The 16,861-nt window shown below is 38.6% G+C and overlaps 1 protein-coding gene across 1 annotated transcript in view; it reads right to left on the bottom strand.

The window, feature by feature from the left end:
• The window catches only part of cdh13 (cadherin 13, H-cadherin (heart)), a 467,661-nt gene that overhangs the window by 82,201 nt on the left and 368,599 nt on the right, over positions 1-16,861 (bottom strand). The window contains exons 9-10 of the mRNA XM_079825536.1: positions 1,716-1,898; positions 299-552 (exon numbers count right to left, since the gene is read on the bottom strand). Of these exons, the coding sequence (XP_079681662.1) occupies positions 299-552; positions 1,716-1,898 (437 nt within the window). The remainder of the gene's footprint in view (positions 1-298; positions 553-1,715; positions 1,899-16,861) is intronic.

Genomic DNA, 16,861 nt, shown 5'->3' with positions numbered 1-16,861 from the left:
TCATCAAAGTCATTCTTCCCATGTAGATGCAGTGTAACAGAAAATAAATATCATTTATCAATATTGGCTCTGGAAATGGTGTATTTGGCCCCAATTATATCAATCAGAGAAGTGCTCATGAGCTTCCCTTCTGTGCCAGTGATGCTACCTCAACACAACCTTTTACTACACATCACAGTTGATGGCTCCCTTACAGTTAATGCAATATTACAACACAAACGTGTGGACTTGGAGGAACAAAGACAGAGAATCACACTTGAGAGAGGGTCATAGTCATAATGATGATATCAGCACCAACCTTATGTTCTGGCTTTGTAGGTAGTCCGGGTCAGTAGCGTTCAGCATGGCCACAAAGCTCCCTACAGGAATATTCTCTCTCCTGATGACAACCAGAGGATCTGGGAAGAACACCGGTCCTTCATTCACATCCATAACTGTAATGTAAACTGTCGCTGTAGAGCTGTGGCCATACACAACGTCAGGAACCAGAGGGTCTTCATTTTCCACTTTTATCAGTAGTGTATGAAACATTGCACTTTCATAGTCCAAAGGCTGCAAAATAAAAAAGACAAATGGACTTATGTCAGAATGAGCAACTAACCAGCATGTAACAATACCAAGTAAATGACTCTTTATCACCATTACATGATTTCTTGTACAAAGCAAATTTTTTACAACATGAGCTAGAGTAGGGGTGTCCAGTCCTTCTGGAGGGCCACTTTCCAGAAGAGTTTAGCTCCATGAGACATGGCTATAAGTTTCTAATAATCCTGAAGACCTAGAAATAGCGGATTTAGGTGTGTTTTATTGGAGTTGGAGCTAAACTCTACAACGGGGTGTCCAAACATGCTCCTGGGGAGCCACTATCCAGAGTTTAGCTGCAACCCTAAGTAAACCCAGCAGAACCAGCTAATAAAGGTCCTCAAGATTAGAACCTCACAGGCAAGTGTGTTAGGGCAGCATTAGCATTTGTGGCTCATGAAGTTCTCCTTCTTGGGTTTAAACCTTGAAAGTTTCAGATACCAATCTATATCCTTTTTGGATAAATGGTTAAATTCTGGGTGATCTAAGAATTGGTAACCTAAGCTTTAAAGGTTCAAGTCAAGACATGGACCTTCATAAGTCTTCACAATTACAAGGTAATCAATCCCACTCGGAGCGGGGTAGGGTACCCAGTTAGGGTAACATTTGGTGCCGTTGACCTGGATGGGAGTGAGGTTTAGGTGGGTGAGTGTAACAGACGTAGGCCAGTAAGAGCTGTGCGTGCAAACCTCACTCCCCTGATCTCAAGAGGTGCTCTAGCAACTGACGCTAGAATCTTCAGTCTTTAGCCTCATTGTTAGCGCGCAGGAGACTGCTGTTTGAGTCCCGCTCGGAGCAGGGTGGTTAGGACTGGTAACACTAAGCTCTCCAGGACTTTGGCCCTCCAGGAGCAGGCACACCTCTTGGACACCCCAACCCTAACTGTTTACAAATCCTACATTAGTGGCGCGTGAAGGTCCCCTTCTTGGGCTTGAACCTGCAAAAGTTTCAGATACAGTACCAATCGAGATCCTTAATCACTTTTGGATAAGTGGTTAAATTCTAGGTGATCTAAGAAATGGTAGCCTAAACTTTAAAGGTTCAAGTCTAGAATGGGACCATCATAAGTCTTCACCGTTACCAGGCAATCAAGTAACTGAACCAAACACCTGACTGAAAGAGGCATCACACACCTTTACCACTGACAGCATCCCTTCATTGTTGTCCAGGTTGGTCTGTATCTCAAAGTTCTGGTTGGGATCTCCATTGATGATGGAGTAAATGGCTCTCCAGGCTCCAGTGGCTGGGTCGTCTCTGTCGTCCACAGTCAGGTTCACTACCACCCCAGTTGATCCCTCATTCACAGATGCCTGGAACTACAGTACAGATTGCTTGATTTTTCAAATGTTTCAAACCAGGAAATTGTATTAAACCAACAGTTTTGCATTTGTTCTCACATGTAGTTTGAGACATTATTTGACTTTCCAGTCTTTAATCAATATCAATAATTCTCTTTCCAATCTCTTAAAACAATAAGGCCGAATGAGCAGTGGAGGAGTACCTGGCTGTGGAAATGAATGCTTTGACTAGATCTCTATAATTCTACCTCTTATATTTACAGAGATTAACACAGCCAGGGGGACAGGGTCTATTGTTTTCGGCTAACCGCGCACCATCTTGAGAAATGAAAGAAGCACCGATCAACCTACGGCTGCATCAATTCCTTTCTTCCTTGTTTAGTACATGCAGAATCTCTGTCTTACATTCACCTCCCTCCTACCCTTCTTTATGCCCCTTTATGATAAGGCTTAAGCTAAGCCTGTATGAAACAGCTCTTGTCCTGTTTTTTTGTCACTGGATGAAAGCCACTCTATTCAGAGTGTCGCAAATCACCATAGTCCTTGCCCAATCCAGCCCAATGTCACAGGCCTGTTTGGGGGGATGAAGTGTTTCTAGAAGGGCCAGATGAGCTCTGGTCCCCATCAGCTCTGCTATCATTTCTGTTTAGTGGCTTGTGAAGTGAGCACCCCTTCTATGCCTCAGGGATATGTTCCCTTTATAAGAGCTGTCCAGTGGGGAGGGTGTAGGGGGCCAAATGCAGAGGTCATCAGCGCCCTGAAGAGGGTGCTGCTGGATCTGGGTGGCAGGATGAAGTTTGGAAAGCAAAATTCAGCAGTTTAAACCCATGTAGGACTGAAGTATTGCCACTAAGCCCTCTCTCTTATTTAATGCTTATAGCTATTGAGTTAGGAGCCACAGTTGTGAACCATCCCAGATTAACAGTGAAACCCTTAATGTCAAGCAGGCATATCTACACTGACAAATATTCACGCATAGTTTTTCACTTGACATCTGTCTCTTGATACTCTCGATGCATGAGCTCTCACACACACAGAAACACGTGCATGCAGGCACACTCTCTCTCACACACACACACACACACACACACACACACACACACACACACACACACACACACACACACACACACACACACACACACACACACACACACACACAAACACAAACACACACAAACACACACAAACACACACAAACACACACAAACACACACACACACACACACACACACACACACACACACACACACACACACACACACACACACACACACACGCGTTGGGTTTTCATGTTTTATGGTGACTTTCCATAGACATAATAAATTCTATACTGTACAAACTGCATATTCTATCCTCTTTCCCTAAGCCTACCCCTAAACCTACCCATAACACAGAAAACTTTATGCAATTTTACACTTTCAAAATGCATCACTTAGTATGTTTTATAGTATGATTTGTTTTCTTGCAATTTTATTGTTTTCTGTTTTTAATCATATTCAAATTACCTATACAATAGGCACTTTTTAGGCCATTTCGTTTATTTTTATATATAAAGTGTAAAGACCCCATTGAAAATTATATTTTATTTTATTTAAACCTGGAAACCTGCAAAAACACAAAGTTGTAGATTTAGAAAAAAATAAAAACAAATCAAAGAAATGCTATAATTTAAAAGTGTAAGGTAAATGCAAAATCAAGAAGAAATATTTATTGAATGAATGAACAAACAAAGAAACTATTTTTCCACAGTCTTCTGTAGACACATCAGGCAGAAGATACAAGCAATGCCTTTCAGCCTCAGTCATTTTATTACACCTGAAAATATAGATTTTTCATTTGTAAAGGCCCATCTCCCAATAAGAATAACTTCTTCAAGAGTGAACCCAGTGATTTTGCGAGAGTGAGAGGGAGTCAGCCTCACATATAAGCCGTGCTTTATCCTTTCCTGAAAATAGATCTCCATTTCATTGTTTTATTTCTGAAACACAGGCCTTAAACCCTGTCCTTAAAACCTGTGTGTGCCTCAAAGGAGATGAGATTGTACCTGTCTGCTGAAGGCCATGGAGCGATTACATCACTTACATATTACTTCAGCTCCAATGAGAGCCCTGTGTCTACATTGAGCCCTGCAGGTGTATCACAGTCAAAATCACACAGCGGTGGAAGATACTCTCCCGCTATCAACCAAGATTTTATCATATGTGGAATAAACAATTAAACAATGTCACAAATGTTTACAGAGGGACACGGATGCATCCGCACAGCCTCACGCTGTGCATCTTCACATTGCTGACCGGTCATGTTCCATTTAATCATCTGGGGCAGTGAAGCGGTCAGATGGATGTATTCAATCTTTGTTGGCTGCTGATACCCTGGCCCTGCCATACCACTGATAAGACCCCAATCCCTCTGAGTTCACAAAGCAACCAGCAGTGTGGCAAACGGGGAAGTTATCAACCCGAGGCTAGACCCCAAAACGGGGTGGATTTGTGTGTGTGAGGTAGATGTCGCCTAGTTAAAGCCCCCCCAGCAACAGAACACAGGCGAGTGAGGAAGAAAAAGAAAGAGAATGTGGCCGGAGTGAGATAAATCACTTCCTACAGAGCTGCCGGAAGCCAAGAATGACTGGGATTATTTGGCATTCCATTCATTATCAGTAATTCAGCGCAGTGTGAAGGCATTATAGGAGATTCATTTTGAGCTGTGCTACTGCTTTAGTAACAAATAGCTCAGAATATCCGCACCTGATACTGTAACGCCCCCTTCGTCTTGACATCTGTTCGAGGAATCAAATCAACATTCATGACCTTTCGAGAAACTCTGCCTGACTTACAAGTCTCAAATTGCACATCTCAAACCAGGAATGTGAGGAAAAAGAGCTGCGTGTTGTTTTCACAGCTTAACAAGATTCTAGAAAATAACACTCTCAACGTGCAGCCAAACTGGGACTGCTTTCGAGGTGAAAGGCACTCCAGAAGGCTTCAGAGTCATGTGAAGGGTCTCTCCTGATGTGCCTGTGGATGACAATACAGGTGCCTTTTATGCCACAGGGAACCTCACTCGTACTTTTTCTCTTCACAGCCTCTCAGAGTGACAGACTGAGACGTTCCACAGTCTGACGCCCTTCATCAGGAGCCAGCGGCCCCTATGGTGTCAGTTATTCCATCAGAACTTATGGTAACACTTTATAATAACTAAAAAAGGGCCATCCAGATTTTTATCTTATATTGTAAAGGAATAGTTCAGAGCAAAATGACAATTTCCTCTTGAAATCCACCCTCACCACATAATAAAACATTTAGAAAAATGTCTCAAAAATGCTTGTGTAAGTAAGGCGAGCTTGGCGAACGCAAGTGCAGTTTTATTCCAAAATACAAAATAAACAAAGACTTAACAGAGCATGACTTGGCTTGACTTGGAAGATGAACTTAAAGATAAACAAGAACATGAACATAAACTCACTAACAATAGTTACAGGGAACAAACAAAGCTAGACAAGAGACAATGGAAACATGAGGGCTTTATATAGCCTACACAGACTAATGACTTAAGACACACATGGAAGCAATAAACACAATGAACCAAGGAACCAATCAGAGCAGGTGTGTTCGACATTGGCTGCGGCTGGATGTAACCCATCAGCAAGAGTTGCCGTGTGCAGGCGGAGAGAAGCTGAAAACGGAGACGTGAAGTCAGACATTTTCTGCTTCTGTAGTGACGCTTTTGCTGTGTTTGCATACCTTACCACAGCTGAAGTGTAATAAAAGCAATATTTGTCAAATACACAAATGTTTCAGAGACATTTTCATTCAATACTTTAGGCTTACTGCTTAATACAGCATCTGTTTGTACAAGAATATAAGCCTATAATATCAATGAAGTGCGGTCTACGTTTTATATCAGTTTTATTTTGATAAACATGACACGATATAGCATTGCGACTACATGAAAAGAGGTTTTACTGTTACAAAAACCGATTTGTGAGCATTAGTGGAACTGAAGGTTTTAGAATAAACATGAACACTGTCATGCGGCGAATCCTGCCAATCGTGAATCAGAGCCCTTGCAGCCGCTCTGGAGAAGCTGTGCAGAATGACGGCTCTCAAATAACTCTTGCGGTACTTTGATGGCATACGTCACAGTCACGTGGCGTCAGTGCTGTCTCAAGTCGAACACAATTTCCAACCGGCATGGACTGCTTCGAGCCCTATTTTAACGATCTAAGCACATGGTCTAAAGCGCATGGCTCAGGTGCACTTAGGGCGTGTCCGAAACCCCTTTTGCTAGATTAACGACGAAAAAAAAACGGTCATTGTCCAAAAGGGTTGTACCTAGTCTCTCAATGAGTCATGGGTGTGTTTTGGCCGTAATGTGCAATAAATCAATCAGTCTCATCTCCCATTCCCTTTAAAAGCCAGTTGTGCCTGCACCATGGCGGAATTTGTAAGAAGAAAAACTGAACGCTTCTCCAGAGAGGAATCCTTTTATTTTTAATATTTATATATTTTTTTGTGTGTGCTGCTGTGCTTGTCACAGTTCATGAATTCACTTACTCATTCTCTCTGTGTGTTTGTGGTTGTGTTGGAGGCGTGGTCACTGATTAGTACCTCTCATTATCACCGCCAGCTGCACCGCATTTCACCTGCCTATCTTGTCTTAGCACCCATTCCTGTTTGTCAGATCGTCACAGTCTGTCCGGTGATCCAGCGTGTGTGTGTGTGTATTTGGGCCGCTCTTGAGTTCACTTCCTCGTTCCTGTTCCTGGATTCTCTCGGCTGTGGAGTTTGCCCATTGCGTCCCTGCGTCACCTGGCTTCTACCGCTTCATTCTGTCTTCCTGGATTCACCTGCCTGTTTGGACACTGCCTCTTTTCCTGCACTGCAGACTCACCTGCCTGTTTAGACACTGCCTCTGTTCCCGCACTGCGGATTTCTGTGCTCGATACTCTACTCTTGTGTTTAATGTGAGAAATATCACTCTAATTGACTCGCTACTGGATCTTTTGCAGTTATTTCCAATCAGCATTGTGACAGTGCTTCCCTGTGTGTGTAATAAGCAGATTGTACACGTGTTGTGTACCCGCCTATAGGCGCATATTACTAACGTGCCCTTTAAATTAAACCAAAAATAATGCACAATTGACTTTAGACCAGGTTTTTGTTAGTCAATGGCGCAGTCGTTTTCAGTCGCCTCAATATAGCAATGTACCAACAATGCGCATGAACACACTTTGTTTTTCGACCAGCAGGCGAACAGATGGCCATGAGTGCATTTGCTATTTAAACAACGTAAAAATGATAACTGCGTCGAGCTTAAACTAGCAAAAAACATTTGCATCGCGCCTGGCATCGCATTGTGTCGGGTGTATGATAGGGCCCATCAAGTCAGCCGCCAATTGGTCTGCGTAGCGCTGCATGAAGTCGAACAAGCCTAACATTACACATTGTGCAAAAGAGGCACATGACAGGATAAGGCAATTACATGACAAAACCAGGAACATGACAATGGAAAAACTTCCAAATAAGAGACATGAAAACATCAAAACCAAACTTGACAGCTTGAAACATTCTTCAAAATATCTTCTTTTGTGTTCCGTAAAAAAATACGGAATGAGGGTGAATAAATAATGACAAATTACATTTTGGTTTGAACTATCCTTTTAAAGAGAGGTTATAAGTGCAAACTGTTGCTCCATCATGCCAGCATTTTGGAACTCAGCGATACATGAAAGCATACTTTTGTAGCTAGTAGCTTGGTTTCAGGTCTTATGTTAATTATTTAAAACGAATGGCTAATAATTAAAGAATTATGTTAATGTCAATACATTGCACTGTAAACCTGCCATCTTCCTTTCTTACCCAGGGAAAATATATGTGGAATAATGAATAGTGTAGACATCGTTTAATTAAGCATATTGCTCTAGCCGAGGGGGTTCAATCCTGCTTATGGAAATTTTCCTTTCTTCAGAGTTTAGATCCAACTCTAATCAAATACACCTGAACCTGTTAATCAATGTCTTGGGCTCACTTGAAAATTACAGACAGGTGTGTGAGAGCAGCTATGGAACGAAATGCTAAACTGAATGCCAAACCTCCAAAATGAAGTGTTGCATCCTAATTTGTTTTCTACTGTCATGCACTATAAGTATGCACGTTGCAGGTGATGGGGAAAGTACAAACTTTTGAGTATTTTAAAATACAGTACACCAGTATTGTGGCATGATACTGCATAAAAACACCATGGCCATCATGTCACATATTGCACATTTTGGCATATACGTTTAGAATCTACCACCATCCAGTATTTTAAGTATACTATAATTTTGGATGCTATAATTCAAATTTTTCATACAAGTAATGATGGATAGTAGGCCTATGCAAACAGGAATTAAGTCTTAAGTGCATCCCTTACCTTTATGACACATTTGCAAGTAGACATTTTTCCATACAGATAACAGCCCCTGACATCTTGCTATCTAGCAATATCTATAACTGACACATTACTTCATCCTTACGGACACTTTCAGTTTGAAGATGTCATGACGATATATATATAACTGCATCCCTTGAGATGTAATGAAAACCCCTGACTGTTCACAAACTGATTTTATGTATGAGGACATGTGAAACAGTTGAACGTCCCATTAATTTCCAGCTGGACTTCAGAGGACAGATGGAACTCATAAAAGTATCTTGAAGTTATGACTTGTAGTCTTAGATTTAGGAATGCCAAATGTCCCATGTAAAATGGAATTGTCTTGTATTAAAAGAACGGGATAGTGTTAAATCCATACCGGATGCAAAATGTAACAATCCGAATAAGTTTGGAAAGTGTCAATGCTAAAAAACAACAAAAAAACAAAAACAAAACATTGACACTGCACATGTGGGAGAATGATCTATAACTACTACTACCAAACTGTTATCTGTTGGCTTATTGGACGTTTTGTTGTACTATTCATTAAAATGTAATTTTGGTACACTGTAAACCCTAACACTCAAAATAATTAATTGGTTTGAGTAGAGCCAACTCAAATTAAACAAATGAGTTCAAACAAATACATTTTTATGAGTATTTAGAACTTTCTTTTTCTTTAGAGTTCTCAAAACTGACACATTTTAAGTAATCTGAATTATTTCATTGTTTTGAGCTTTATGAACTTGTTTCTTTTCATTTAGACTAACTTAAATTTAACTGAAATTGGGCTGGGATTTCTATTTCCCAGCATGCTTTGCCATGACACTCAAAAGGGACAGTAAATGCCAAAGTGTTATATTGTTGTTGTTTTTTTTGTGCAAGATTAACGTTAAGTGGGAGATTCAGTAGTGTTGAATGTTTTGTTATGCTAGTTTAGAAGAGTTTCTAATATGTAGTTTTTTTTTGTAGGGTTACCATCATGGTGAAGAGTGGAGCATGAGCTCAGTGTGAGAACAGATATATGTTAATTGTATTGTATTGCTGTCCTCATTCAGCAAGTGCTATGCTATGCTAATGCTACCAAAGCATTGTGTAACCAATAAGCAAGGTGGCATTTAATGAATTAGCTAGTTAAAGCTAGTCAAAAAAAAAAAGATTACATGATATGTTTAAGTCCCAGAGAACCGGAAGTTGCAACTGATTTTATTTCAGTGCTGTGACGTATTTTCAAGTGAAACGGAATATTGAATGGAGGACAGGGTTTTACTTCAGGGCTCCTCCTCTCCATCTCTCGCTCGTAGCAGACTAATGGTCGGAGGGGAGTGGTTAAGGATATTCAAACCCAAACCATCAAACTGCTATCAGGAGAGGGAACGCCATTCCAGATTGGAAGTTACTTTTAAGATTTTGATAAAAGATTACCAATGCAAACTATTTTTTTTCTGTGTATTAACTTCCACGGATTAATTGTTCACCCTAAGACCTGTAATGTGTCAACAAAGTAACAAAGTAAATAAGATAGATTTTGATTTCATGAGGACTTTAAGTTAAATGTATGAATTAGCCTACTCAAATATATTAAAAGTTTGAGGCAACCGATTGCCTAATTTTTTTTTGGAGTTTTGCCACCTTATACGGGTTTACAGTGTACATAATCAAATATAAAGATAATCATTCCCACATCATTCAATTTCACTTGATTTGTTGTTGTTAATGACTAAAATATAAAGCATTTAAAACTGCAGTTATGTTCATTTTGAAATATTGATGTATTTGTTTAGTGTTATAATTTGACTTGGTAGAAGTTACATTTATATTTAGTATATTTTCAATTTAAATTTGGTTTTCATTAACAATTGTTTTAGTAATGTATGGAAAGTAATAAATACAATACCAAATGATGAGATCAATTCAGTAATAGATAAATAGATACACAGATATGTTAATGACTCTTTAATGAGCAACAGGTCTTTGTCAGGCACCATACAACAATATTAAAATAAACCAATTTCATCTATTCATATTTTTTTTTTAAAACTACATTGTCATATAAACAAGTCAGCAACTCCACTGATTTTCTCAAAGTTATTAAGTAAAATTTATGAAGATGAACTATAGCTCACTGGCTCACTGCTTCTTTGATACTGCTGACTATAGTGTCTTACTTCAGAATATTGTTTACAAACACTTTCTTAGTGCCAATTTGAGTTGAAGTTTCAATCCATAAAGTTATTTGAGCTGCATATGTAACTAAAAGTCTCAAACAATAAGTTTGGCACAACTGTATTGATTCAAAATATTGAGTGCAGTGCTTTCAGATATAACAATCATTCACCGCTCTCCGTAAACCAAATAATAAAAGCCATAAGACGAATGAAAGCAAACACCCACACATCACTTCACAAACTTTGACTTTACCTCCACAATAGAACTGTAAACATGCTTATATCCGCTAATGGAAAGTTATAGTTAATAAATCTTTCACTCTCTTAATCGCTCATTAGTGGATATGCTAGAAAGGATGGATGCCATTTCTACTCTGTATACAATGCTTAAATTGTGCCTGAATTATCCTGAATGTCATATCTCACCTCACAGGTTTCACCACCTTAAAAATACACATTTAACTGTTTATAGTAGTAGGACAATGTTCAACACTTGATCTTAACTCTCTTACTAAACTGACGTATACTTGCTACTCAAGCTCATACTGAGTGATAAATGAGGGCATGATCAAGTCATCATCCCTCGAAGGAATACGTCTGTTCTTGATGGATATGAAAATGACATATAGATGGCAACAGATGTATAACTGCAGCTCATGAGGAGTAACATCATAAATGCATAAACATGCCAAAAGAACTAACAAGCTGGCAAAGCGATCTGGTGCATTGTGAGACGAACATGTTGTTTTGTAAACAATTTAAAACGCAGAAATGCAAATTAAGAGATTCCAAAGAAAAGATTTGCATAATATGAAATATGCTAAACAACTATAATGTGGTCTGGTGTTGTCATTATACAAACAGAAAGACTGCTCAGTCCTGTCATACACACTGATGAGAAACATTAATTTATATTAATGCTCACTAAATATGCTAAAATGACTTTGCAGATTTGATAAAGAAATACACAGTGTTAGAAGCTGGTTTCCTGTACTTGACATGCCATGTTTGCATGAGTAAATTAATTTAAGCTCTAATTGAACGGCTATCCTTTTAATTTTCTCGGAAAAATTATGTATAATGGTGCTTTGATATTAAATAAACATCTAAAACATGTATTAACATGCTTAACAGATCAGCAGTTCAAACATGAATTTACATGGATATACAATTATACAAAAACTGTTACTAATACTTGAATGAATGGTCTGTTAGTATTGAATAATAATGTATCTTGAGAAAGGTTATGTGCTATCTATGTACAGTATGTACTTTAATTTCCAGGAAAACGTATTGCTCTAATCATGCCATCTGTGGACCGTCAGCCACTGTAGTTTATTCTACAAATTTGCCTGTGTTTTCCAGGCCAGAAGATATTTTAGAGCGTCTCTCGGAGTCTTCATATACACTAAATGGCAGAACATTGCTCTGAAAATCAGTGTATTTGACGTATTGTCATTATTAGTAGTGCTACTGTGGATCTGAAAGTGCCCTTCAAGATTACTTAGCATCAGGCAGCAAGGCATATTCACCTATTTTTGAGACCAGAATTGTCATGGGTAATTATTTCTATTTGACTTTTCAATAGAAGTGCTTTTGTCAAGGACAAAGAAATGTTTCATTTAAAAAGTGCTGGTCCCACTTTATATTAGGTGGCCCTAATTACTATGTACTTACATCAAAACATAAGTACAATTGTGTTCACATTGTATTGCACAACACTTTTGCTGATATTGAGGTGGGATACGGGTAAAGTTAAGGACAGGTGTGGTGGTATGGGTAAGTTTAAGGGTAGGGTTAGGTGTAAGGGAAGGGTCAGCAGTGTAACTACAGAAATTAATTACAGATGTAATTACATGCAGTTCATTTTTAAAAAGTAAGTACAATCTAAAAACATTTATGTACACAATAAGTGCATTGTATTAAATTATTAATTTAAATGTTAGTACATAGTAGTTAAGGCCACCTAATATAAATAAGTGCTATTGCATTGCACACTACACATAAACATTTACACTTCCCCCTTTGTATTAAGCATTCACATGGTCAAAAGTTTGAAATAATTGAAAGCCTATTCTCACTAAAACGTGACTTATTTGATACAGTAAAAACTGTAATATTGTGGAGTAGTATCACAATTTAAAAGAACTGTTTTGTTTTTGAAAATGAAATGTATTCCTGTGATGGCAATGCTGAATTTTCAGGATCATTACTCCAGTCTTCAGTTTCACATGATCCCTCAGAAATCATTCCAATATTCTGATTTCTCTCCAATTTCTGAAGGAAACTGATGTGACACTGAAGACTAAATAGTAATTATTCGTCTTCTTCTCATTATTATTCAAAAAACGTTTTTTATTCAAATGTCAATGAAACCGAAAGCCATTTTTAGGAATTACTTCATTCGGTCCAATGAGTTTGAGACTCAATATTCTGCTGAGAAACCTTAAGACATAGAGCCAGAAACAGTACAAAATCCAGAAATAAGATTCCATGACCATCAATAATTGCTGGTGTAGCTGTAGGAATTGAGCTACACCAGAAATGGGGTTCCTGAAATGGGGTCCTGGGGCGGTAGGGAATGGGACATAATTTCACGTCATGGATAATATGAAGGCTAAACTTGACTTTGCTACTGTTGTTAATCACATTGTTTTCACCTCACAATAGAATTGACATCTGGAAATGTTATCTGCCCTCTTATTGGAAGGGGGAAAAAATGAACAGGAGAGTGGGAAAGGTTGATAAGATTAATAATGAAGAAGGAATATTTGCAGAACCAAAAGGTCATTCATTTACTGAGAAAATCAAGTGGGAGTCAAAATGATTCAATCCATAAAAATATTGAGTGGGCCATGGCTCTATTTGCACACAATGGACATAATTTAAAAGCCAAATATGGAGGAGCGATAGGGAACATCTTGGCTGGCCTTCCTTATTTTCCTCTTTCCTAGGTCAAGAACCATCATAGCTAAAATTACTACAACCCAATTACTACATATGGTCCAACAGATCCCTTGTCTCTGTTCTAAAACCAGATAAGATGCCGTATTGTCTAGTACGTCCTTGGTATACATTGAAACTTCTCTCACCTTATCCACCATCCACCATCGGATGGATTTTTTTTTTCACTGAACTTTTTGCAATGCACTCTGGGATTGCCTTCTCTGTAAAGGATACATGCAATTCTGCCCTACAATTTGGCCAAAACAAGACACCTCAGAAGGCAGTATAATTATTCTGAGATTGGCAGACTACATAAGCAGTTCACTAGACTTTGGAACAAAGCCAATCACACTTATCTGTAGTATTCCTTTTCAATGTTTAAAATCACCCTGAGCACATCTGTGAGACGTGAGAAAGACCTTGTAAATGAAGGCTACCATGGTAGTGAGGTGCCATGTGTGGGTTTTACCTGTTATCATTTTCTAGAAATGTGTGATACTATGGAAGACCAATTGTTAATTATAATAAGAGTAGATTCCTAACTCTGACAGAATATTTACATTTCACCCTATACAAATTATGTCATTTAAAAAAAAACAAAAAAACTACTAAGATACGAGATGGAGTTAAGATGGAGTTAAGATACGTTTTTGTTGTTGCTATGGACTAAGTTGCTTTTTACGCTGGCGACGGATTTCACGTTAAGTGATCTAATTTTTAGCAGTAAGAAAAAGTGTTTTAAAAGCTTTTTCTCTCTTTTTTCTCTCTCTCAGAACATCAGTTAAATATATATTATGAGAATAGTAAGACCTGTAGTTAGAGAGTACATGTTATTTAAGAAAAATATATTTATGTTTTCAGAATGGCAATTTTTTTTCTTCAAACCTGTGTAAAACGCCCCCAGGGGCCATTGCTTCCATAACATGGTTAAAATAATTATTTTAACCATGTTATGAACAACACATCCTTTGTTTTTCCATCAAATATAATCTTAATAAAACAATATTTCGACTTATATTAAAAAAATTACCTCAAGTTAGCATCAGCTAACAATATTTTTCAAATAAGCAGATTTTCAGCATGGTTCATTAATAAATATTCATATTTATCTACTGTTATTTTGGCATGTCTTTAATTTTAAGCTAAAACTGCCTGTATTCTCATTTTGTATTTGTATATAGCGTTTTCTTCCACTCTACCCTACTATTTTTGTTCCTGAAAATTAATATGCCTTTACAAGAGACAAATGATGTTTCAACATTAATACCCCCTGCCACCCTGATGCTACCAAATCAGGTCTGAAGAACTAGGTGGCACCATTGCCACTGCTCTTAAATGTTAATCTCGAGCCCTGTAAATGCAAAGTCAATTGGCCATTGAACAAATAAGAACACCCATCTGATCAGACTCGACACTCAAAGTGCACTGACTTTTGTTACAATTATGTTGCGGACTTGTAGCCATCATTGTTGATGTCATTAGCATTTTGACGGAGGCAGCGCCGTGCTGTCACTGCAGGAGAGAGAGGCAGCTCAGATAAGCTGTCACTTCCCTTGAGTGACAGCCATGATAAGCCGGATCAGTGGCTGCTGCAGCACTTGGAAGGGGTTCATCAGAAATAGATGCCAGTTATCACAAAGTGCCAGTGGGTGGGCGGGCATGAACATACCACCTGCGGCAACTACCTCAGCCTTTGGCCTCTCCCTCCGCAGCTCCAAGATCCCGAAACAGGAAGCAGGAGTCTGAGAGACCCAGGGAGACAGCGATAATAGAGGGCGCATGGATAGGTCTGCTATTATCCTAATAATACTCCCGCTGTGGGACACTGTTACATGACCCCATACATTGACCGAGGCCTAGAATTATCTCTGGGCAGACAATAATTCTCTTGTCGCCCACTGCAGGCATTTATTTAAAAAGACGAATGTTCAATGGTGGCTCGGATGCTAAATACATTAAATGAATTGAGGTCAAAGGAAAACCAAAAGCTCTGCCACACTCTGCTGTTTGTCGATGTGCTACAAGAGGTGCAGATCTTAACGTTCCTTGATCTTCAGGTTCATTTGAGGATATGATCTCAGTGGGGTAGTTTAAATTCCAATTGATTGTCACTGTGATAAGCAATTTACAACATAAAGAACCAGATATTGAATAAAAGATCTCTGGGAAGCTGTGCTGCTGATGCAAATAAATAATACAGCTTCATTGTGTAGGCCTGTTAGTTTTTATTAAGAGTTGTATTGGTTTTACAATACAGTGAGCTAAAAGGTGGATTCACATTGGAGTAGAGATGCTACAGCCCTAGTAAATGTAAATGCATCCATTCCTTTAGATCCAATTGGACCAGTTCATGACAATAAATGAGTGTAAACGATAAACTGTGGATATGATCATACGGCATACTCAAAATCTTATGCTGTGATTGTAAATGCCAGTCTGTGATTATGCGTAAAGTAGGACATCTGCTAATTAAGAAAAATTGAGGAAACGTGAGACGGTAGCATGTTTTTCTTCACTTGTTTCTCCTAGAAATTCTATTAAGTGTTTTTGTTGATTTTGAGATGAAGCTTTTTGCTCTTTTGCTAAATATGTGCGAGATGAAGAAGTACATTATATCACTTCAGGGGCAAGTAACAATCTGGGCTTTATCACAGAATTGTAAATGGTGAAGCAGTTTGCGCAGTATTAATATCCAAATACATGTAATATAAAATGGTGGATTTCAGGAATTTGTGGGGCGGAATTGAGTTTGTTTAGTCTTTTGATAAGAAAGTGAACAGAGATAGGTTCACACAAATACTTAAATTCTGTCATCATTTATTCACCCTCATGTCATTCCTGTATCACTTTCTTTCTTCTGCAGAACACAAAAGAATACTTGAATTTTGGTAAACAAACTTGTTTTGGTGCCCATTGACTTCCTTTGTATGGACAAAAAACACAGACATTTCTCAAAATTTCTTCTATGTTCTATAGAAGAAAAAAAGTCATAGTTTGAACAGCATGCGGGTAGGTAAAAGATGACAGAATTTCTTTTTTCTTTTTTTTTCTTGGCTGAACTATTCCTTAACATCCACAGGTTGTCTCCCAAAGACACAGCCCATGCTGGCTTGCCGGTCTTCACTACAGTAGTTTAACATGGTCTCCAAAACTGGTCAAGCTGGTACTTGGGTGGTTTAGCCGGGAGGCCAGCTGGCTAAGACCAGCAGACCAGCTTAGGCATTTTTCAGGAGGACTGAAAATTCAAAATGTTCCACTTTCAAAGGTGTTTTTCATGAATATTTACTGAGGTCTGACAGATACAGTGGTCTGTAAGACCACTAACACAGCTCTCTAGTCCCGTAGGGTGAACTTGTACCAAAAACAAAGACATGCACTCAAAAAAGCACCTGTGTGGAGACAGCAGGCTTTCCTACTGCTCAATTTCACAGCACAGTCAAGAGTGTTTTC

Source organism: Gobio gobio (assembly GCF_949357685.1).
Source record: "Gobio gobio genome assembly, chromosome: 9".
Taxonomy (NCBI): domain Eukaryota; kingdom Metazoa; phylum Chordata; class Actinopteri; order Cypriniformes; family Gobionidae; genus Gobio; species Gobio gobio.
The sequence above is the reverse complement of the archived record's forward strand: the minus strand, read 5'-3'. Positions and strand labels throughout refer to the sequence as shown.